The sequence below is a fragment of the Trachypithecus francoisi genome, unplaced genomic scaffold, assembly GCF_009764315.1.
Source record: "Trachypithecus francoisi isolate TF-2019V2 unplaced genomic scaffold, Tfra_2.0 Contig01554, whole genome shotgun sequence".
Taxonomy (NCBI): Eukaryota; Metazoa; Chordata; class Mammalia; order Primates; family Cercopithecidae; genus Trachypithecus; species Trachypithecus francoisi.
Genome location: NW_022681439.1, coordinates 2,375,012 through 2,398,861, shown reverse-complemented (window position 1 = coordinate 2,398,861; position 23,850 = coordinate 2,375,012). Strand labels below are relative to the sequence as shown.

Here is a 23,850-nt window from a genome sequence, read left to right as displayed (position 1 = left end):
TATTTTTGAGATAGAGTCTCACTCTGTCGCCCAGGCTGGAGTCTCACTCTGTCGCCCAGGCTGGAGTGCAATGATGCGATCTCGGCTCACTGGAACCTCCATCTCCGGGTTCAAGCAATTCTCCTCCCTCAGCCTCCAGAGTAGCTGGGATTACAGGCACATGCCACCATGCCCAGCTAATTTTTGTATTTTCAGTACAGACGGGGTTTTGCCATGTTGGCCAGGCTGGTCTCGAACTCCTGACCTCAGGTGATCCTCTGTCTCAGCCTCCCAAAGTACTGGGATGATAGGCATGAGCCCACCGCACCTGGCCCTAGTAGTAGTATGCATTTTAAAAAGGCTAGTAGAGTAGATTGAAATTAGGTTCTACAGGACCTTAAATGTCAGACTAAGGAGTGCAGGAATCTTTCTAGTGAGCAAGATTTCCCCAGCAAAGGAATGATATGATCATAGCTGTACTATTAGGAGTGTCTCTCTCTGACAGGGAAGTAATCAAATCTCTTAGAAATGAGGTGGTGATGAATCCAGGGACTTTCAGTAGAGGGACTCTCAGCTCTGTTCACTGGCCTCTATGCACAAAACTACCACCTGGTCCAGCCCCCATCTCTAACCCATTAAAGAGTGTGCCCTCTCTGCCCTTGAGAAAAGGGGACCCAGATAATTTTTTCTGGTAATAGTTGAAGCTGTGGTTTAAATAGGAAAATCAAGGTCTTTTGTGGAAAAGGAGAATACAGTTGTTTGTTTGGGAAGGGTATGAAGAGGTATGTGGGGACTAGCAAGAGACTCCAACCTGGTTTCTTCCAATCTTGTCTCACACCCTCATGCCATTCTTCACACTGAGGCTGGAGCAATCATTCTAAAATGCAAAGATGATCCTATCATTTCCATAGTTCTTGATGCCCTTTGTAAAAAGTGTAATTTTCTTAATCCAGTTTATAGCTAAGTGAGTGAATGGTGACACCAGATAACCACAAGAAGAATTGGCTTGGTGGGAGAAGGAAGCTACTATCTGCTGAGGGCCTAGCTATGATGTGCCCATCACCACCCTATAAAACATATATATTCTATACCATTTAGACCTGCCTTGCCAAAGAGATATCATTATCTCCACTGAACAAATGATGATCCTAGGATGCAGACTGTAGTGATTTGCCATGGACCTAGAACTAGTGAGACGTAGAGCTGGGATTTGAACCCAGGTGAGTCCAAGCCTGTGTGTTCCATCTCAACACACTGTCACCAAAACCCATTTGTTCTAAAAGGAATTGGGAGTGGGGAAATGAAACAGGGGTGGTCTTTGAGCAAGATGGGTCTTCACATTTTATATTAATCTTTCTCCCCACCCAAAACCTTTTGTGCCATGGTCTTGATTTGACCCCTGCCTTTAACCCTCTACATTTGGCATTCATCTTAATTCCACCCCTACAATTTTTCATCAAATTTGTGGTCATTATTTCCTCAAATACATTTTCTGTCCCAGTATCTGTCTGGGCTTCTGGTGACACTCCAATTGCACATATATTACACCACCTGGCATTCTCTCACAATCACTGAGGATCTGTTCATTCCATAAAAATAGTTTTTCTCTATGTGCTACAGTTTGGATAATTTCTGTTGACCTGTCTTCAGACTGAAACCCAAATTTGGCTGATAACCAGTATCTGACATTCTATCCCAGTGGTCTGTGGAGGTAAAAGAGTTAAAAGATAGATGGAAACGCTGATTTACTTCATTAATACCTTTTAGTCTTATTTCAAGCACTGATTTCATATTCTAAATCACATTACAATGTTCCTTTGACGTGTGCTCCATTCCAAGTATACCAGAAGTACAATCTGAAGTGCTTCTCAACTTCAACTCTCATGAAATGACCCATTTTGTATGAGATCCAATGCACACTTTCAACATGATTCTGAGTGGTTTAATTCAAAGCACTCTAAAAATGCAAGTAATATTGACCTATAAGTAAAGTGATAATAATACCTAAATACACTCTAGGGACTTATATCTGTGTTTTGCTAGTGTCACTTTTTATAAATTTACTTTTTAATTGACAAATACAATTTTATTTATAGTGTACAACGTGATGTCTTGATATATGTACACACTGTGGAATAAGTAAATTACGCTAAGTAACATACTTATCCCCTCACACACTTATTGTTTTGTGGTGAGAACATTTAAAATCTACTCTCTTGGCAATTTTCAAGTGTACAATATATTATTATCAACTATCATCACCAAGATCTCCAGAACTTATTCTTCAAGTCTAATTGAAACTTTGTATCCTTCAACCAACATCTCTCCAGCCCCTGGTAACTATCATTCTACTCTCTGCTTTGATGAGTTTGACTTCTCAAAAAATTCCACATATAGGTGAGATGGTGCACTATTTGTCTTTCTATGCCTGGCTTCATTTAGCATAATCCTCCAGGTTAATCCATATTGTTGCAAACGACAGGATTTCCCTCTTTCTTAAGACTGCCTGGTATTCCATTGTGGATACGTACTGCAGGTTTTAACCCATGCACCCACTGATAGACATTGTATCTTGGCTGTTGTGAATACTGCCTCAATGAACATGAGAGTATGAATATCTCTTTGAGACAGTGATTTCATTGCCTTTAGATATGAAGAAGTAGAATTGTTGAATAACAGTCCTGTTTTAAATTTTTTTTACAAATCTCCATACTGTTTTCCATAATGGCTGTACCAATTTAGAATCCCACCAACAGTAAGAGTCCTCACAACACTTGTCATCTTTTGTATTTTTGATAATAGCCAAGCTAATGTGTTATTTAAAAGGGCTATTTAACTTCTTAAAATAGAGGGAAAGAAAACCTTACAAAACTATGAAAATATGGCATTTGAGAAAGGTCTACAAGGCCTAAAGCTTTATTATTATTTTTTTTTTATTAAAAGCAGTTATGTTCAAGCCAAAAGTACTAAAGTAGGAGGCAACAGCTTCCTAAGTGGTATTCCTGCTGCATCTCTCACCAATATAACATGCCATCTTCAACAGGGCAAAGTGACTTAAAAAAAAAAAAAAAAAAGTCACATCACACCTCTGCCTTAAATCCTCTAGACTTCCTATAGCATGCAAAATAAATGTTAAAGTCCCCACAATTACCCATGAATTGCCCTTCATGGTCTCCTAGTCTCTGACCTCAGCTGCTCCTTCTCCTCCCTTGCTGATTACAGGCCAGCCACACAGGCCTCAGCCAGGCCACTCCTGCCTCAGGGCCTTTGCACTTGCATTCCTTTTGCCTGGGACACTTTTTCCATAAATCTCTGCAAGACAACCTCTCTCACTTCTCTCAGGTCTTTTTCATTCATGCCTTCCCTGACTACATTATTTTAAATTATAACCCCTCAACCATAGCCTGTCATTTCCTATTCTCTTCCCCTGCTTTATTTTAATCAACAGCACTTATCATAATCTGACATGCCATATGCTTTACATATTTATCTAATTTTCTGTCCCATCCTACTAGAGTATAAGCTCCTTGAGAGATATTTTTGTCTCCTGTTGCAATAAATAAACCATCTGATGAATATGTGAATAAATAATCTCAGTGCCAAACCATTAACTAGTTCTGCCATTAACTAGTAGCCTTACCCTGGGGAAGTCAATGTCTCTGAGCCTCAGTTTTCTCATCTCAGAGTTAAGTGTAAAGAACAAATATATATATACACACACACACACATACACACATATTTTTTTTTTTATAATATGGAGCTTAATATACACATGGGAAAGCTGGGTGGTGCTGGTAGAAGCGTTTAACAGCCTCTTCGTTGCGAGGTAGAGTAAACACGTCTTATATGAGAGAAAAAAGGGGACAAAAACTTCAATAGAGTTACCGAAACCTTCACGGCAATTGAAAAGCTATTTGTCATTCAGTTGGTGCAGAGGCCTGGTCATTTCTTATGTGTCACTGCAGACCTATGTATTAGGGTTGGCAGCAGGATTACAGCATGCACCGGCTATTCACTTGGGAAGGCAGCTCTCATTTTCTGCCCATGGGAAAGTAGAGCCCCCCACAGACTCCATGCCAGTGGGCTTTCCCCATCATGTGGCCACCCCGCTGCGTATCTGTACTGAAGAGCTGTCAACATTAGGCCCGGCCAAAGACACATCTGCCAGGCACAAGTTATTCAGCCAAGAGCAAGGAACTGGGAAATGGTTCCCGGGCTCATCTGTCCTCAGGTAGCTGTCACTTCCTGCTCCTAGTGTCAACACATTCCTGAAATTCCCCAGATGACCCTCCCCAGTCCTCCCTTAATGTCCTTGTGAGATGAATCAAAACTCTTCCATGCTTCCCAATGTGAGTGTCACTGCCACCCTGACAAAGGTCATATGCTGAGGAAACAGAATGCTAGTGGAAGAAAGGGTAATAAGAATGTCACCAAGCACTGAATCCATATGAGGGTGCTGGAAGCAAGATGGACGCAGACTCCCACTAGAAACAGCTCCATCCTGACCTGACAAGTGGCAGAATTATGGAAATCAGGAAACTGGAAGAGGGTCGTCACATTAAAAGATGGTTGAGATTCAAAGGACTGTATAGGGGTTTTAGGAGAGAACAGACATATGACCAAGAAAATAAGATTTCTTTTCCTACAAAACACAGCGCTGATTCACCCTGAGTAGGCTTGGTTCTTGAAGGCCACATCTGAGGATGTGTTCACTCAGCTTATGCTAAGCATATTTTTGAAAGATCGTTTTGAGTTTGTTCATGGTAATGTCTACCATGCTGTATCACTGATGATTTCCATATTACCATGAATGTTGGAATCTCAGCTGAAATCTGGAAGTATATAGGGTGGGACCTACATCAGAAAGACATCCATCTGCAGGCACCACTGTTGCTCCCAAGGTCAGTGGGCTCAGCAAGTAAACTTGGTCTTGGTCAACTATAATTCTTTGTCTAAGTCTGGAACACTGATGACCCAGGATGATGAAAAGTGTTTCTCCTAATAACACCTAGTGGTTATGAACACATAATAATACAATTATCATGGGCTTTTAAGACTCTACATAAGAATTTAGGGAAAGTTCACAGGTTCTTGCAACATTGTTCACACTATTTGGGCCTAAGGTATGTCAAGCTAAATGTCTATTTCTCCACACGGTTCAACCATGTTGCTTTAACCGAATCCCACTTCCTAGGCTTTCAGTGGTAACATTCCCAGTTATTCCTGGAAAAATAGAACTGGCACTGTTTGATTTTGATTGCCTACCAGGAAAAAAAAAAAAAATGTGTACACTGTACTGGACCTAACAAATTTCATTCATGGGAATTGTTTAATTTTTATTTACCTTATTCATACACAACATTGTTCCAAAAAAGAATTTGAGACCACTTACAAAAATACATACATGAGATACGTATGAGATTAAAAAAGGAGTGGGTCAGTAAATATCTCCCCTTCTTGAATCCCCAAACATTTGGCAGTGATAACCACGGACAGTTTTACCTACACCTTCTGTGAGAACTGGAAGTATGGAAAATCTACTCTGGGGAGTGTCTTCTGCTACCCTCAAACTCATTCACGATTATTAATCAGAGGCGTGAAAAAGTGCTCCAGGTGAAATGGCCCAGCTGTTAATCTTCGCTGTGGGCAGCATCCCTGAGCAGGCTTTGTACTGTCTTGACTGCTTCTCCATTTCTATCATTGTAACATTTTGAAGGCATTCCACATCTAGAAGCAAGACCTCCTCCAACCCTCAGGCCCTCTCTGGAGTTGCTTTTTTAAACCTGAGCTACTGAGGATCAGGACTCAAACCTGCACTGCAGCACGTCCCCTGGTCACAAGATCTGGGGAAAGAACGACAGAGAAGATCGCTGCTCCGTGGAGAGAGCTTTGCCTGAGAACCTGCCTTCTGCCACCTGACAGTGTGCCTGCTTCTTACTTTACTCAAATCTGTTGCGGCAATCTGTGTACTGTGGCTCTATTTTCAAGTATTCACCCAACTGGTTACAAATTTCAATAATCTGGTTAAATGCCCAAGTGAAAATGGTCATTCTGTCAAATTAAGGAGGTTTCTATCCTTTGTTAAATGGCTTTTGACTTAAACCACTATCCAAACATATGCTTTGACTTGGGAGTATACATTTAAAGCCATGGTCAGATACATGGAGCAAAACGGTAGGTATGGAAAATCACCACTTACCCTGCTTTCTTCAGCAAACTGGATCTCACAGTAACCAAATAGTTGATAAAGAGAAGTCTCTATTTATAGAAATAGTTCAGCTCACAAATTTAAAAAATGCTAGAATTAGAATATTTGCAGTTTCCAAGGAAATAATGGATTGAGACGATGATCAGCAAGGGGTTGCTAACTTCACCAAAAGAAAAGGAACCAGGGCCGGGCACAGTGGCTCACACCTGTAATCCCAGCACTTTGGGAGGCCAAAATGGTGGATCACCCGAGGTCAGGAGTTAGACACCAGCCTGGTCAACATGGTGAAACCCCATCTCTACTAAAAATACAAAAATTGGCTGGGTGTGGTGGTGGACGCCTGTAATCCCAGCTACTCAGGAGGCTGAGGAGAACCTGGGAGGCAGAGGTTGCAGTGAGCTGAGGTTGCGCCACTACACTCCAGCCTGGGCAACATTGTGAGATTCTGTCTCTGAATGAAAGAAAAGAAAAGAAAACAAGACAAGACAAGAGAGAGGAGAGAGGAGAGAAGAAGAGAAGAGGAGAAGAGGAGAAGAGGAGAAGAAAAGGAAAGGAACCAGGTATTAAATGCTTCCTGAATGAAACACAGCACCACTTACGGATGCTGATGAGGCCTCTAACTCTCGGTTTGTAGAAAATACAAGAGGACAAACGAACACGATCATTTGGTCAAGACTGAAGGAAATAGGACAGGCTGAATTATTTAATTTCTTAAATAAATAGCAAGGGAAAGAGAGAGAGAGAGAAAGAGGCGTGAACTTACAGATGAAAAGAAACTATTTATATCAACCAATTGCAATGTGTAGGCTATCTGGCTCATGATTCAGAGAAACAGTTTTAAAAAACATTTATGAGACAACAGGGGAAATGGACTCACTGGAGATCTGATGATATTTTAAAAAGTATATTTTAGGTATTAAAAATCCATCTTATCTTTTAGAGATATATACCAACATATTCATGGATGAGTTGATAGGGTAGCTGAGACCTGCTTTAAATATGCTAGGATAGAGGAGGGGGAGGGAGCGGGGATGTAGACAAGGCATATTTAGCCGTAACTGAGACCTGCGGAAGCTGAGCGAGCAAGGCTTCATTATACTAAGCTATTTTTGTTTGAAATCTTTCACAATTGCAAAGTAAAAAACAAATATCTTTTAAAACTCAACTGAGAGAAACGATATTGACAGAAAATCTCCTAAAAGATAGCTGGTCCATTGCTTGTTTTAGATATAATACAACTAACTTCTGGGTTAAACCAGAGCCACCAGACAAACATGCTAGCAACTGCAGGGATGCAAGGGTCAAATCGTCCCTTGTTGGGAGAAGGTCACGAGCCCAAAGGGAAGAGCAGTGTGACAAATAGCCACGAGACTCACGCACTGCTCACTCCAAGGGTGCCATCAGCAGTGCTGCTGAATGCCTTGCAGTACAGTGTCCTAAGTACTCTTGAAAGAAATTTCTTCCTGGTTCCAGAATCCAAAATATGTGTGATCCCCCCAAGCATGTACATTTTTAGAATCAGTAAGTAAAACTGAAATCCATCACCGTTTCACACCCATTAGGATGGCTATAATTTTCAAAAATAAATAAATAACAAGGGTTGGCAAGGATGCAGAGAAATTGGAACCCTTGTGGTTCGCTGGTGGCAATGTAAAAGTATAGCTGTTGTGGAAAATGATATGGCAGCTCCTCAGAAAATTAAACATGGAATTACCATATGCTCCAGCAATTCCATCCCTGGGTATACACCCAAAAGAATGGGAAGCAGGGACTTGAAGAGAGATTTGTACACTCAGGTTCATCGCAGCCTTATCCACAACAGCCAAAAGGCGGAAGCAACTCAGGTACTGATTGACAGGTGAATGGATAAACCAAATGTGGTCTATAGATACAATGGGATAAGAAGGAAATTTTCATCCACAGTGAAACATGGATGCACTTTGAAGACATTACACTAAGTAGAATCAGCCATTCATAAAAGGGTAATTACTATATGATTCTATCTATAGGAGGTCCCTAGAGTAGTCAAATTTAGAGAGACAGGAAGCAGAATAGGGGTTACCGGGGCTGGGGGAAGGAGGACTAGACAGAGCTTAGTGGCTATGGAGCTTCCCTTTGGGAAGATAAAATAATTCTGGAGCTAGATGGTGGTGATGGCTGCACCACAATGTGAAGGTACTTAACACCACTGAACCATATGCTTAAAAAATGGTTACAATGATAAATTTTATATTATGTATATGTTACCACAATTTTTTAAAAATGAAGTCCATCACGCAACCAACTGATTTTTCTTCATGTTGTTGCTAGGAAACATAGAGCCAAATTTATGATCAAGTTTTATTAATTATGTAAGATTACGACATGCATTCTTTGTGTATTTCATTTCACTTACTTTTCCTTTGGCCTAATATTTACCTAATTCTAATGCATGTTAGCTGGCTGTGTCTTGCATATATTTTAATTTTCCTTTAATCCATTTCATAACAAGGCCCAAGATAAATGGCTGGGGAGAGTGAGAACAAGAAAAAGAATATTATGTTTTATATTATCTGCATTTGATCCTTGAGTGCTCTGTATTTTTCTTAAAAATGCTGGTTGGGTTAAACTGAATAATGAGTAACTTTTTAAGTTTTAGTTGTTCTCTATACCTATGTTTCTCTTCTTAAAAAATTTAATTAATGGAGAAGCACTAGAAAATATTTATTTCTCCTGCACATCCTGTCGAATGTATTTTCTCTGTAGAAATTTAAGAAATGTCCACCACATTTGTAAAATAAATCTCTCTCGCGTTGTCAAAACTTAAAGGCAAAAAGGTCAGTCAAGTGGGTGGTCGCTGTACACGACTGCAAAGAGTGAAAAAATTAGCCACATCTGATCAGCTTTACAGTTGAGGCCAAAAGAGAAATACAGTCTTTTCCGAGAGCTCTGTATTGACACAGAAGCAAACAACCGGTCTCACTTGGGCAAGTGGTGAGAGTGAGGCTGACAGAGAGTTTAATAACATGGGCTTCTCAGTATCCAGCCAGTATTAGGTGAGTTATCAACTAATGCTGCCTGTTACCCTTCAAATCCCCGAGTTACGGGCTCATCTGGTGTTACGGAGGAGAGGTGATGGATCCCACGGAGCCTGGTGGTTACGGGGCTCATCTGGTGTTACGGAGGAGAGGTGATGGATCCCACAGAGCCTGGTGATGTTGGCGTCACTCTCCCGGGGACTTGATCACAGCTCATCCAGAGTGAGGAGAGCAGGTGGTCCGCCAGGGAGCACCTGTCCGGCTGGTCTGTCATCCCTATGCCAAGGGCTTGATGCATCATTTCCTGACACTCTGACAACAGTCCTAGGAGGTAAACAGCTTTCTCGTCATGTCACAGATGAGAGATGGGGCTTAAGAAGGTGGAAAAAATTTGTCTAGAGTCAACAGGATTATAGGACTCCAGTGACCTCTGGCAATTCTGAATTCTTTACAGACCCCTCCATAACCGTTTTGTGGGAGGACGGCTTCACTTTCTGGTTCTTACTTACAAGCCAAATGGGTGAAGTTGATGGATAAGTGCTGTCTATACCAGCGAAGTGCTATTATACGAAACATTATCTAACCTACTCCCCTCTACAAAGAATTCCGCGCCATCCTCCAACCTATAGTCCACGTTCCATGCTCTAAACATCCAAACCCACCCTCCTCTGTGACTCCATAACTTGTTCTTTTCTGGACCAGCCCAGGTCAACGTGGCTGCACCATAACAGCCAATGCTTTCCAAACCAAAAGAGATTTTCGACACAGGTTTTCAAAGGTCTCTTTCTCCTTCTCTATATTATCTGACTGCTCTGCACTCAAGAAGAAAATAAAAGTTGCAATCATGCACAGGATATATAAAATAAAATGCATCTTAAACTATGTCTCCAATGACCATTGCCCCCTCAAGGGACTTGAAATTACCCAGGGAGGAAGGCCTATTTTTATCTCCCCAAGTGCTCTGCCATTTAAGAACTTTGCATCAGCTAGCAGCCTGCAGTTCTGACCATCTTGTGAATTTAGATTGTTTGGCTAATTACAAACACATTACAATGTCATTCTTTCTGGCCTTTTTCCTGGAATGAGTGGTTGCCCCTCCACAGCTCACAGAACGGGCTTCAGTAGTTTCCAGTCAAGATTCAGGGAGAAACACACCACACCGGGACTCGGTTGTTTACCAACATCATGCTGGATGTGTGCCAACGAGACACCGAGGCGCTTCCCTCTGAAGTCTGACATACTGCCGGCTGCTTCCAATGATGTTTTCTTGGCTGGCAGACAAATAACCAGGGCTGATTGAGAACTCACCTCCCATTCACGTCCGGGGGGAAACAATTTCTTGTGATCGGTTCCTCTTACGTGGATGTCACCCTCCTTGGAGGGGCCGAAGGTGAATACCCCAGAGAGGGGCACGTCTCTGGGCCGCTGTCAGCCGCAGGCCCCTGCTCCGGGACCCGTCCGTCCACACAGCTGTTCAAGAAAAGGCCCCGTGAGCACGTGGCACCTTAGGCTGTCAACGGAGATGTGCCGTGTGGCAACCAGCACATTTTCCTAAGGTCTCCGCTTGGCTTTTGCTCCCCCGACTTGTTCGAAAAATCTTCAGAGAATCTGACCCAAAAAACACGTTTTCCAGTGGTTTGAGGTCAGAGAGACATTGACGGCAGGTTACTGGGAGCCTAAAAATTCATGACAATCCAAAGAATTTGCAGAGGTCCTTCTGCTGTTGCTGCTTGGTATCGATTTCTGAACATGAAGGTTTCTCACTGCAGAATCTTACCTTTCACCAAATAGCCTGGACCTGAGTTCCTAAATGGTACAGGTTCATACCTTCAGATCCAGCAATCCCACCGCTGGGTATGTACCCAAAAGAGAGGAAATCAGTGTATCGAAGAGACCTCTCCACTCCCAGGTTTGCTGCAGCAGTTGTTCACAATAGCCAAGATTTGGAAGCAACCTAAGTGTCTATCAACAGAAGAATGGTAAAGAAAATGTGGTACCTGGGGAGGCTGATGCAGGTGGATCACGAGGTCAGGAGATCGAGACCATCCTGGCTAACATGGTGAAACCCCATCTCTACTAAAAAGACAAAAAATTAGCCAGGCGTGGTGGCATGCACCTGTCATCCCAATTACTCGGGAGGCTGAGGCAGGAGAATTGTTTGAACTCGGGAGGCAGAGGTGGCAGTGAGCCGAGATCACGCCACTGTACTCCGGCCTGGGTGAGAGCGAGACTCCGTCTCAAAAGAAAAAAAAAAGAAAATGTGGTACATGTACACAATGGAGTACTCCTCAGCCATAAAACAGAATGAGATCCTATCACTTGCAACAACATTGTTAAGTGAAATAAGCCCGGCACAAAAAGACAGACATCATGTGTTCTCACTTATTTGTGGGATCTAAAAATCAAAACAATTAAACTCATGGAGATGAGAGTAGAATGATGGTTACCAAAGGCTGGGAAGGGTAGGTAGCAGGGGTATGCGAGAAGATGGGGATGGTTAATGGATGCAAAACATAATAGTGAGAAAGAATGAATAAGACCTAGCATTTGATAGTACAACAGGATAACTATAGTAAGAACTGTATATTTAAAAATAACTAAAAGAGTATAATTGGATTGTTTGTAACACAAAGGATAAATGCTTGAGGGGATGGACACCCCATTTCCATGATGTGATTACTACACATTTCATGCCCTGTAAATATATACACCTACTATGCACCCACAAAAATTTTAAATTAAAAAATAAATAATGATGAGTTCAAAGAATTTTGAGTTAGCAGAATTTTTTTTAATGTTTCAATGTTCCAAAACAAAGTCAATTCTCACTAATTGAGAAGAAAGGGTCTTAAAGGCTACATAGCCACTTCCGAACTGGTTAAGGATGACCACTCTAGCATCTGAATATCTCAAGTAATGAAGAAATAATTACCCTACATGCCTGGAAAGTATTAGTACAATATTAAAACTGCAACTGTAAAATCAGATCCCTTCCCTTACTCTTACTGAAGTATCATCAACTAGGTTTTATGAATATGAATTAACTTTCAAACTGAAATTATTCAGAAAGAATACAACAATATTTATAGAATATAATCTCCAAAGTTAGCAAAACTACTAGTGTGGATGTGACATAATATACAATCCAATCTACGTCATTGCAATTTTTTTCATTTGTTCACTTTATTTTGTCTATCCAAGTTCATTATTTTTCCATTTCTACTTAACTCGGTGTGTATTTACTATTCTTGGTGCAATATTTTATAATATACGACCTCATTACAGGGACACATTATACCCTAGCTACCTAAAACCCTCCAGGTTTATCCCTCATTATTTCAATATAATTGTTCATAGCACCCTTTTCACTCTCAAATGTATCCTAGTTTGGATGACAAATTTATGTTCAAAGATAGTAAAGTTTACTTTTTTTTTTTTTCAGACAGAGCCTCGCTCTGTTACTCAGGCTGGAGTGCAGTGGCACGATCTCAGCTCACTGCAACCTCCGCCTCCTGGGTTCAAGTAATTCTCCTGCCTCAGCCTCCCAAGTAGCTATGATTAGAGGTGCATGCCACCACGCCCAGCTAATTTTTTGTATAAGGTATTTTTTAATTGTACCAAAAATCTTCACAAATTAAGCTTGGAATCCCCTGCCCTGCATTTTCCAGTCTTTTCAATGAGTAAGCTTTGATTTTCTTGTGAAATTACATCTTCTTGACTGTGGAGTATTTTTAAGGCAATGAGTAGCTGGTCTGTGCTGAGAACAAACACCTCCACTGAGGCTGGAAGCAGGCCCTTCACGTGGACAGAGTGGCCCATGGTCAACGGACTGTCACTTTCATTAACATATTGACAGCCAGAGAAAACCTTTCTAAGACCGGCCCAGCAGGGTGGCAAAAGATATTCTCATATCTGAGGAAGCCTCGGCCATATTTCTTTAATCTCTGAGTGCCTCAGTTTATCTGCTTATAAAGGAGCACAATGATGCCCACTACACAGGGCGGGCGCTCTAAACATCAAAGGGGTGAGAGCCAAAGGGCACTCACAGCCACCAGGAACAAAGACAGGAAGTAATTGCAAAATGTGTGGCTCCACTTCCAGCTTGCAAGCAGAGGGCTCCCACTGACTTGAAAGAGAGCATCACACACAGGCAGGAGAAGCCCCCAGGAGGACCAAGCCTATTACCTTTGTTCTCATTGTCTGAAAGGGCAGAGGAGAGGGAGAGCCACAGAGGAAGCTAAGAATGGTGGGGGCAGAAAAACAAGACCAGAAGAAAAACTAACTGTTGGGCTACAAAAGGAAATCTGTGAAGACTGTATGCCAGGGACAGTTTCTAAGGAATCATCTATCTATTCTCTGATCCCTTGATATGACCCATTCATGCATTTCTCACCTTGGAATGCCTTTATCCCACACTCTATCTGTCCTTCCTGACATTTCACATTCTAATCTAAAAGCTTCATGGCAGTTCAATAGTCATTTGTAGAGTGGATTAAATTGCAAAGTTCTTATGTTGGTAGCATTCTAAAGGGAAGGTATATTCAAATGATTAACCAATAGATAATGACATTGTGGCCAGGTGCAATGGCTCATGCCTGTAATCCCAGCACTTTGGGAGGCTGAAGCAGAAGGATCTCTTGAGGTCAGGAATTCAAGACCAGCCTAGCCAACATGGAAAAAAACCCATCTCTACTAAAAATACAAAAAAAAAAAAAAAAATAGGTGGGTGTCGTGATGCATGCCTGTAATCCCAGCTACTTGGGAGGCTGAGGCAGGAGAATCACTTGAACTCAGAAAGTGGAGGCTGCAGTGAGCTGAGATTGTGCCAGTGCACTCCAGCCTAGGCAACAGAGTGAGACACATATCAAAAAAAAAAAAAAATGATATTGTAATTGGTGATACTATTGTATCACAAAATATGAAGACCTCCAAGGCTGAAGAGTAGGTTTGAACAAGTACAAGTGCCATCACTGTTTTGGCGAACTCACAGCCAAGGGAATGTAAGACATCCTCCTGTGCATGAATACATGCTACTACGGTCAAATGGAAAAGCATGATAGTAGTAGGAGATGTTGCTCCAACCAGTATTCTTCCAGCAAAGGCTACTTCTCAAGACTCCTTCAGAGCACTCTGGGAAGGCATGCAAGTATACAAATTGATGTGCTAAATGGGCTTGGCTGCAAATCATGCTTTTGTGCATGGATCCAGCTGAAAGTTGTCTCTGAATCTATCAGGCCTTCCCAGGGTTCCTTGAACCAGTGCAGAGAAAGTCAGGGAATATCATGACAAGAACATGGATTCAGGGTCAATTAGACTTGGGCTCAAACTCTAGTTCCACCAACCACCTCTGTGGCCAAGTGGCTCTGGATAAGTCACATGGCCTCGCTAGGAAGAGGAGTATGAGTCCATCAGCTTTGCAAGGAAGGGGCTGGCTGGCAGGATGAAATGCCCAATGTATTCCCAAGAGTCAAGCATTGTGCTGAGTTGACCTTTCCATTGCAGTGATAAACAACCCAGAATGGCAGAAACCCACCCTCAAAACCACCCAAATCCCCTACTCCACCCTAGGCCAGGGGGACAAGCAATAGAAAGTGAGAATCATTTTGAAGACATTAATATGAAATGCTTGCATATACTTAACCAAAATAGGACCTTAATTTAAGCATCTGGAAGAGCTAAACTGCACTTCTAAAGTAAGAATTCTTAGATGTCAAACGTATTCTATTTTATGATGTGTATAATTCTGCCTCTTCTATGTTGTTAACTTGTAGAAATTATGCACATGATTCATCTCTTCTAAAATCACACATGCTGGCCATGCACAGTGGGCCTCCCAGGGGCTGCCTCCTGCTCCAAGAGCCTTCAGTCCTGAATATATAAGAGGTAAAGGCCAAGGGCCTAGAGTTGCAGAGGCCTTAGAGCTCGCCCGTCAGCCTCCTCATGGAAAAATGGAGCCTTAGAGAGGGAAGTTGCTGAAAGTCAAACAATGAAGGCCTTGGGTAAGGATGTTGAGTAAGCCGCTATAAACCAAACCTGTCCACCCCAACCCCCTGCTGCAAAAAAAAAAAAAAAAAAAAAAGGCTTGCCACAGAATCTTATTCCCTGTTATTTCCAATTCTGTAGTCAAACAATGTCATCAGCCCATCTGGTACTGAGTCTGCCCTTCAAGAAAGTTTTTTTTTTTTTTTTTTTTTTTTGAGGCGGAGTCTCGCTCTGTCGCCTGGACTGGAGTGCAGTGGCCAGATCTCAGCTCACTGCAAGCTCCATCTCCCAGGTTTACGCCATTCTCCTGCCTCAGCCTCCCGAGTAGCTGCGACTACAGGCGCCGCCACCTCGCCCGGCTAGTTTTTGTATTTTTAGTAGAGGCGGGGTTTCACCGTGTTAGCCAGGATGGTCTCGATCTCCTGACCTCGTGATCCGCCCGTCTCGGCCTCCCAAAGTGCTGGGATTACAGGCTTGAGCCACCGCGCCCAGCCAAGAAAGTTTTACTGCAATATCAGAACAGAGGGAAACCCACTAATAATGGGTTCGTGTCATTTACTGTTTCCCGATATGACATAAGACCTAGTTTCTCATATGCCTGGGGTTGGCAAATCTGAGAGACTGGAAAATAAATAAATAAATCATCAAAAGAACCCTTTGAACATTGATACATGTGACATTTGCTGTCCCATGATAACAGACACCATGCTGGGACAGGCAAGTTAGCAAATCAAACATTTTAGCACATGTTTTAGAGAGTCCACTAGGCCTTCTACAAAATCAACTTCTCCATTTAAATTTCTGAGCATAATGATTTCTAATCACTGATCAGCATATTTTAAAAGGTGATAGCCTACACAGAGCATGATTTACCAACACTGAAGTGGAACTGGGTCCCTGTTTATAACTCTCCAGCTGCTAATCCTCACTGATGCCTAATTCTGGTTCCATCTCTGGGAATAAGGGAACAATCGATTTTGAATGTGCTCATTTACAGACCAGGTTGTTCTGAGGCTAATTTCCAGTTCAAACGCACTTCAGGGCTTCAAAGCAGTTTTGTACCCTCAAAGGAGATTACCATCAAGACCAGAGTAGGACAGAAGCCTACAGGAGGCGTGAAATCGGGGACTTCACGTTTTTAGGATGAGAGACATCACAGAACTTGTCTAAAGGTGGAGGGGAAGGAACCAGGGGAGGCAGCTGAATGTCCAGTTGAAATTCCAGAGGACAGAGGTTGTCATTTTCAGTGGGTAACACAGGGGTGAACCCCAGAGCATTGCTAGAGAGAAGGGGAGGGGAGGTGGGAGGGGGGCCCAAAGGAAGGGGAGGGAAGGAAGGAAAGGAACGGAGAAAAGAAGGCAGGCAAAGAAAGGGCCATGTGCAGAGATATTCTGAAGGAAGTTTAGATGACATGAGGCGTGGAGGGAAGGAAACACGGATTAAAAAGGGCCCTCTTCACCCAACAGTTTGGAATTTTAACAGAGAAGTTCTGCTGGAACACGCAATGATACATTGTAAGTATACCACTTGGGGATTGGACTTTGCTGAAAACATTTTTAATTAACGTTTTCTCTTAAGGAGCGTGCTTAATTCATGATGGAGAAGAAAGAGATCATTCAATTAGACTGACTTTTGTGGAATAACAAGTCAAAACTACTTAAATCCCAGTCTTTAACAAAGTGAGATATATCCATGTGGGAAAAAAAAAAAAAAAAAATCCCTGCTAGTAAAGAAAAACTCAAACCCTAAATTAGCAGGTTAATTCACAGTGTGGACATAAGAAATAGCATACTCAGTTTGATATTTGGTTGTCAACGTGAGAAAATAAAGCACACTAAATTCTATAGAATAAGCTTTTCCAACCCCAGAAATTACTAGGAACTCAATAGTTTTCTTGGCTGTAACAACTTGTAAATATCTAGAAGAGCCCAGATTTTGAAGCCCTGAGGACACTTGCTAAAACTAAGAAATTTGGCACTAGTCTTTGCACACAATTTGGGTTTTCTTTCAGAGTTGATATCTTACCAAATACAGCCATCTGTGTTCCCTCTGGGAAAGGTTCGACTGTTCTGTTGCCATTGACATGATGTTTGGCTAGAAAAAAAAAGAAAGAAAGAAATGCAAGTTTAAGTGTAAAGTTCTAACACATACTAACACATGTCATTAAATGTGTCAATGAGCCTATTTCTCCTTTGAGTTAAAAATGCACCCCAGCTTACCCTCTGAAGAGGGCTTCAATCGTTTTTATTTATTTATTTTTTTTTTTGAGACGGAGTCTCGCTCTGTCGCCCGGGCTGGAGTGCAGTGGCCGGATCTCAGCTCACTGCAAGCTCCGCCTCCCGGGTTTACGCCATTCTCCTGCCTCAGCCTCCCAAGTAGCTGGGACTACAGGCGCCCGCCACCTCGCCCGGCTAGTTTTTTGTATTTTTTTTAGTAGAGACGGGGTTTCACCATGTTAGCCAGGATGGTCTCGATCTCCTGACCTCGTGATCCGCCCGCCTCGGCCTCCCAAAGTACTGGGATTACAGGCTTGAGCCACCGCGCCCGGCCAATCGTTTTGTTTTTAATCTCTGTTGCAGAAGGGCCTAGAGATCATCTAGTTCAGGTATGTCATTTTATAAATGAGTAGGCTGAGGTCTGAGCTTGTGCAGAGCTGGACAATGGGTGGCTACAGACCCAGCCCGGCCTGAAGGCTCCTGATATCCGGCCAGAGTCCCTCTTGTGCCAGGCCATCTCTAGAAAACAAGGAAAGCTCCAAATTCCAGGCTGAACTGCGGGTGGGTCCCCCTGAAGACTCCTAACAACCAGAACACTGATGCACTTGGTATTTAAAGTGAGAAGTAAAAAGGGCAAGGTACCACTGGAACCAATTTTTCAAGAAACACAATAGCAGAACATGTCATTTCACTATAATACAAGCACTGTTCACCCAGGCCAAAGACACCAGCCTTCTTAAGGGCCAGAGAGATATCCCAGTGCCTCCAACTGCTCCTTATCCCCCCAGGTCCTTCTAACCAGTCACCCTTCCCATCGTAGTAGACATCAAGGACTCAGAAGTAATAAGTGACCAGGTTATTGTTTTCCAGCATTAATTAGATCTTACAATCCCCCAAACTGTGATCAATAGAGAATATGAGTATTCCCTATCTATGAGCATTTTTAAAATAATATCCTCAGCAAGTTTTGAATATGAGCACTTATGTGGAAAACACAAAAGACAAGGATAGCTAAGACGCTTCCCACTGCACTATGGGCACAGACGCTTTGATGTAATGGGTCACACGGGATTGGCTGGGCTCAGGCAAAGGGCTCAGCACCGAAGCCAGGCTTGGAGGGGTCTAGGGAAGGATGACACGGTTCCTGCCCTCAAGGAGAGTACAGTTATCTTCAAGAAATAACAATTGCAAAAACAAACATTAAAGAAGGCATATAATTATATGCTAAGTCCTGCCATGTGGACGAGAGTTCTGCAGGAGTGCAGGAGATTGTAGCAGGAGAGCTGCCGGGTGGGAAGTCAGATGTGCTGCCCGAAGGCACTGCCACTCCTGGAGTCCAAAGGAAAAGTCAGGTTTGCAAAGGCGAGGGTGAGGGAGCAACTTGAGTGAGGGCCAGGAGTCATCTTCCTGGGCCACAGAATAATCTGTCTTGGTGGAGTGGAGGTGCTATTTTGAGAAGCAATGGCAAGTAAATCTCTTAGACTGAGACCAGGTCATGGAAGATCTTGAGCACCCATCCAAACCCATGGGAACCACAGGCAGCCTCTGCAGTACTGATGCACATCTTTTAGAGCCTGAGGCTTACAGGGTTCACTAGCTCAGCTAGCCCTTCGGAATTCCCTCAATTCCCTTCTGGGCCTTCCACTAGTTCTGAAGTTATCGTGGCATTCGGACAAGCAGAAAGCCTGGGAAAGGGGAGGAGCTAGCCCAGGGTTCTGAGGGCAAGGTGGGGAGCTCAGTGGCCTGATGGAGCTTTGCAGCCACTACCTGGCATGATTAGCAGATGTGTGATGGAAGGTCCTAGATATGCAACAGAAGGACCTTGTCAAGCATTCACCGATCTGGTTAGAACCACTGGTTACTGAATTCAAGTAAACATGCTAAGCTTCCATGTGGAGATCAAAGATCTACCCTTTGGTTCTTGCCTCACAGCCCTGTCAGTGGTTTGGAAAACATTTGCCTTGACCCATATCACAAGTCAGAAATCTATTCAAACTCTTTAAACCCACGAATCCCACTTGTAAGAATTTATCTTAAGAAAAAAATGCAAGAGAAAAAAAGGCGACATACATAATATTTATGAAAGTATTACCTGTATTAACAAAATCTTAAAATCAACTAAATATCCAAAAGTAGAGAAATTGCTTATAAAATTGCCATTTATGATTTATCAAATGAATGGAATATTACCCAACATATTTTAAATGCAGCCTTGAGAGAGATATAGAAATGTGGCAAAATATTTGGGATAATGGTAAGGAAACACAACCCTGTTACATCTTCTACGTAGATTATAATGACAACTAATTAAAATGTGAATATTTACGGGAAAAGAATGGCAGAAGAACATAAAAATGAAAATAGAAAGACTAGGCAAGACATTTATTTGCATTAATTTCCTTTGTCATTGTTAGATTCTTTTCTTATTGTCTAGGGTGAAAATGTTTGAATTCAAAAAATCAAAATTATAGATTTTTCTATTTTTTCCACAGCAGTTGGTTTCCCAGGACAATCCATTGAGGTCTGTCAATGGCCCAGCCGAAACCCACGTGCTCACAATCCAAAGTGCACCCTATCTGATATCTCCTCTGAACACTGCAACACCACACAGGATGTCCTCCCACCCTAAAACGGCTTCTCTGCCAGCATCCCCCACCTTTGGGAACGGGCCTGCCATGCTCCTGCTTTATAGCTGTCCTTATCCCTTCTCTTCCCTTCACTCCCCACATCCAATCTGCCACCACAGCAAGCGACTGTCCCCTCCCAGATACCTGCAGCATCCCCCTCACTTCTTTTTTCACTACCCAAGCCTCCCTATCCCCAACTATCATGACCCCTTTTCCTGGACTCCAACGTCTGCCTTCTAACTCTTCTATATCCCATGTCCAATTCATTTTTCCCAGTGTAGCCACAATTATCTTTCCAAAGAGAAAAACATCTAATCATGTGACACAAACTCCACGACGCCTCCTCCCCTTCCATGGCACCCCATGACTCTGAGGCCCAAGTCAAAGCTCTTCGGCATGGCCTGAAAGCACCTGCACGGTCAGAACACCAGCACCCCTCATCCATCTACCACAGCCACCCTGGTCTCTTGGGACCAAGGGCCTTTGCTCTGCAGCACTCACCCAAGTAGCATTTTGTGCTTATGCCATTGTTTGGACAGGGACTGCATTTATCAATAGACTGCAAGCTCAGGGAGGGCAGCGGTCGTAGCTCTTTGACTCCCCATTTCCATAATCCTCTCTCAGTGCATGGACACAGAACAGGCATTTGATGAGTATTTTTTAAATTAGCGAATGAGGTAAATGGTACTAAAAAATCTCTCTTTAGCCATTACGAAAGATAACTTACTTGACACGTTAAAAATATAGATACACAGTTATGCATCACTTAACAACAGGGATACAGTCAGGGAAATCTATGTGTTGTTAGGTCATTTTGTCATTGTGCAACAGAGAGTGCACTTACACAAACCTAGATGGTAGAGCCAACTACACACCTAGGCTATGGCTATGTGGTATAGTCTATTGCCCCTAGGCCATGACCTGTACAGCATGTGACTATACTGAATACTGTAGTCAACTGTAATACAATGGTTAATACAAATGTAATGCAACTGTAACACAAATAAGTATTTGTGATCTAGAGATCTATAAGCACAGAAAAGGTACAGTAAAAACACAGTATAAAAGAGTAAAAAAAAGATACACCTGTCTAGTGTATTTATGACAAATGGAACTTGCAGGACTGGAAGCTGCTCTGGGTAAGTCAATGAACGGTGAGTGGGTGTGAAGGCCGAGGCCATTACTGAACACTACCATGGACTTTATAAATATCACGCACTTAGGCTACATTAATTTTTTTTTTAATTTTCTTTCTTCGATACTAAATTAACCTCAGCTACTATAACTTTTTACTTTATAAACTTTTAAACTATTTTTTACTTTTCGACTCTTGTAATAACACTTAGCTTAAAACACAAGCACATTCTGCAAGTATACGAAAATATTTTTATATCTTTATAAGCTCTTCCTATTTTTAAAATTTTCATTTTTTACTTTTTAAATTTTCTGTTGAAAACGAAGACACAAATGCACACATTCATCTAAGGATGATCAGAATCATTAATATCACTGTCTTCCACCCATCACATCTTGTCCCACTGGAAGGTATTCAGGGGCAATAACACACTTGGAGCTGTCATCTCCTATGGTAACAACGTCTTCTTCTGGACACCTCCTGAAGTACCTGCCTCAGGCTATTTTACAGTTTTTTATTACTGCAGGAGCACACTCTAAAATAATGACTGAAAGTATACAATCATCTATGATCATTATCAAGTATTATATACTGTACATTATCAAATGTGCTGAACTTTTCTATGACTAGCAGTGCAGTAGGTTTGTTTACACCAGTATCACCAAAAATACATGAATAATGTGTTGTGCTATGATGTCATGATGATTACAATGTCACTAGGTGATAAAAGTTTCTCAGTTCCATTATAATCTTAAGGGACCACCATCATATACATAATCCCTTGTTGGCCAAAACATTGTTATGTGGCACATGACTGTTATATATCTTTATGTGTACATGTGTGTGTTCCTTACATAAAATGATCATTGAAAATGGCCCCTCAGAAATAGTTCCCCCAGCCAGGTGGCCTGGAGACAAGGGAACTCCTCTATTCCACTCCTTAAACCTCAACCCCTCTTCCCTTTTCCATTTACCTAGTCTCATTTGAGAGACTGGCAGTGATGGCTGAGGTGGAAAGACCAGAAATGCTCCATAAACTGGAGAAGGTGGAGGAAGTTCACTTGCTATTTCCTCCTCACTGATAAGGTCCCCGGGGGGCCTTGTCTTTAGTTCCGGAGCCTGAGGTCCAAAGATAACAGGTTCCGTAAACATGAGTTTGCACCTTCCTCTGAAATACAGCTGAGTCTTACATCAGTCCTGTGAACCGCAGGCACAACACTCGCAAGCAGGAGACAGGACAGAACTGGTGGCTAAGAACAGGGGCTCCAGAACAAGACAGCCTGGGACTTTTAGCTCTCCCACTTCCTACCTATATGATCTTGGCTTAGTCACTCAACCTCTTCATGCCTCTGTGTCCTCATCTGTAAGAATTTCTTCATTGTAAGTTTCCTCATTTGTACTTACCTCATGGGGTGTTTTGAAAATTAAATACAAAAAGCACTCAGAACGGTGTCCAGTACATAACAATCTCTATATAACAGTTAGGCTGGTATTGTCACCTGTGTGTGAACTTTACTTTCTAACAGGTCTGGTTCAGGAATGGCAAATACACATTAGTCACCTCCTCTCCACGACCATGCTCCTGGCAGACATCACTAATCAACCACCGCATACTTTCTTGATCCTTGAATGTGACCACAGAATCTTTTCTCAACACAGTACCCATACAGTCTCTTACCGCTTGGAGGTGGCACGTGTGATGAAATCACTTTGCCATTCAGGTTTAAATGGATAAAAAACAAAGATGGCACAGGGGAAGAAGTCATTTTCCTTCTCATTTCTACACTGCAATAAAAACCCTCTGAAAATCCCCCACACTATATATTGCTCTAGGGATAAAAGAATAAGGGGAAATCTGAGAGCTACTTTCCATTCCATAATGAGAGAATAGCAAGTTCTTTACAACCAAGAAATGACAGCTCTATTCCTAGAAACCAAGGTGGAGTTTCTAAAGACATTTTCTCATTGAAACTCTGCTAAGGCAAGTATTTGGGGGCCGAAGAACCAAAGAGCCTTTAAACCCTTCGTATAGGTTCAGTAAGAATTGTGGGAGGGTGGGCTAACCTGAGAACCTAACCCCACCATCTACAAATTTGTTTCAAAATCAATGGCATGTTTCACCACAGAAACAAATTTATTAAACAGAAAAGTCATTCCTTGATTGAGTCCTAACTACTGATTACCAGTGGAGTGTGAAATGGAGACAGAAGAGTCTCCAACAGGGACATCTGTTGCCCAGCCATAGCACAGTGGGTGCCTCCCATCTGGTGGGTTGGGCACACGCCCCAGCCCCTTCTCTGCTCCCAGGGGCACACACCAAAGCCACATGCTCTGGGAGGACAACCTCTGCTGATGGCAGTGATGTGTCCTCCGCCAAGAAGATATGAGGACAAGAAACAAATCTTGAGAGCCCAGGGCTTGCAGAGCAGCAGTTAATTAGACCAAGACTGGGTCAAAGTCAGCTTCCGGATGTTGAAGGGGATCTGCGGAACACGTTCAAAAGCTTAAGAAGATGATACTGACATTGCTTTTTATTTTGTTTTGTGAATGTCTCATGTACTTCAAATTGTTTGACTTTCTTCCTAGAAAAGGGCACAGTAAAACTGCTTGACAGTGCACCTACAATCATGCAAATTCAGGCATAAACCAATCAGGGATGAGCTCCGTGTCCTGTGCTCAACCAGGG

At 42.4% G+C, this 23,850-nt stretch overlaps 1 protein-coding gene across 4 annotated transcripts in view; it reads right to left on the bottom strand.

Annotated features, from left to right (window-relative positions):
* Positions 1–23,850, bottom strand: part of MSRA (methionine sulfoxide reductase A) — a 369,259-nt gene that overhangs the window by 205,106 nt on the left and 140,303 nt on the right. For all 4 annotated transcript variants that reach the window (XM_033176846.1, XM_033176847.1, XM_033176850.1 and 1 more), the window contains one exon: positions 17,212–17,280. In XM_033176846.1, the coding sequence (XP_033032737.1) occupies positions 17,212–17,280 (69 nt within the window). The remainder of the gene's footprint in view (positions 1–17,211; positions 17,281–23,850) is intronic.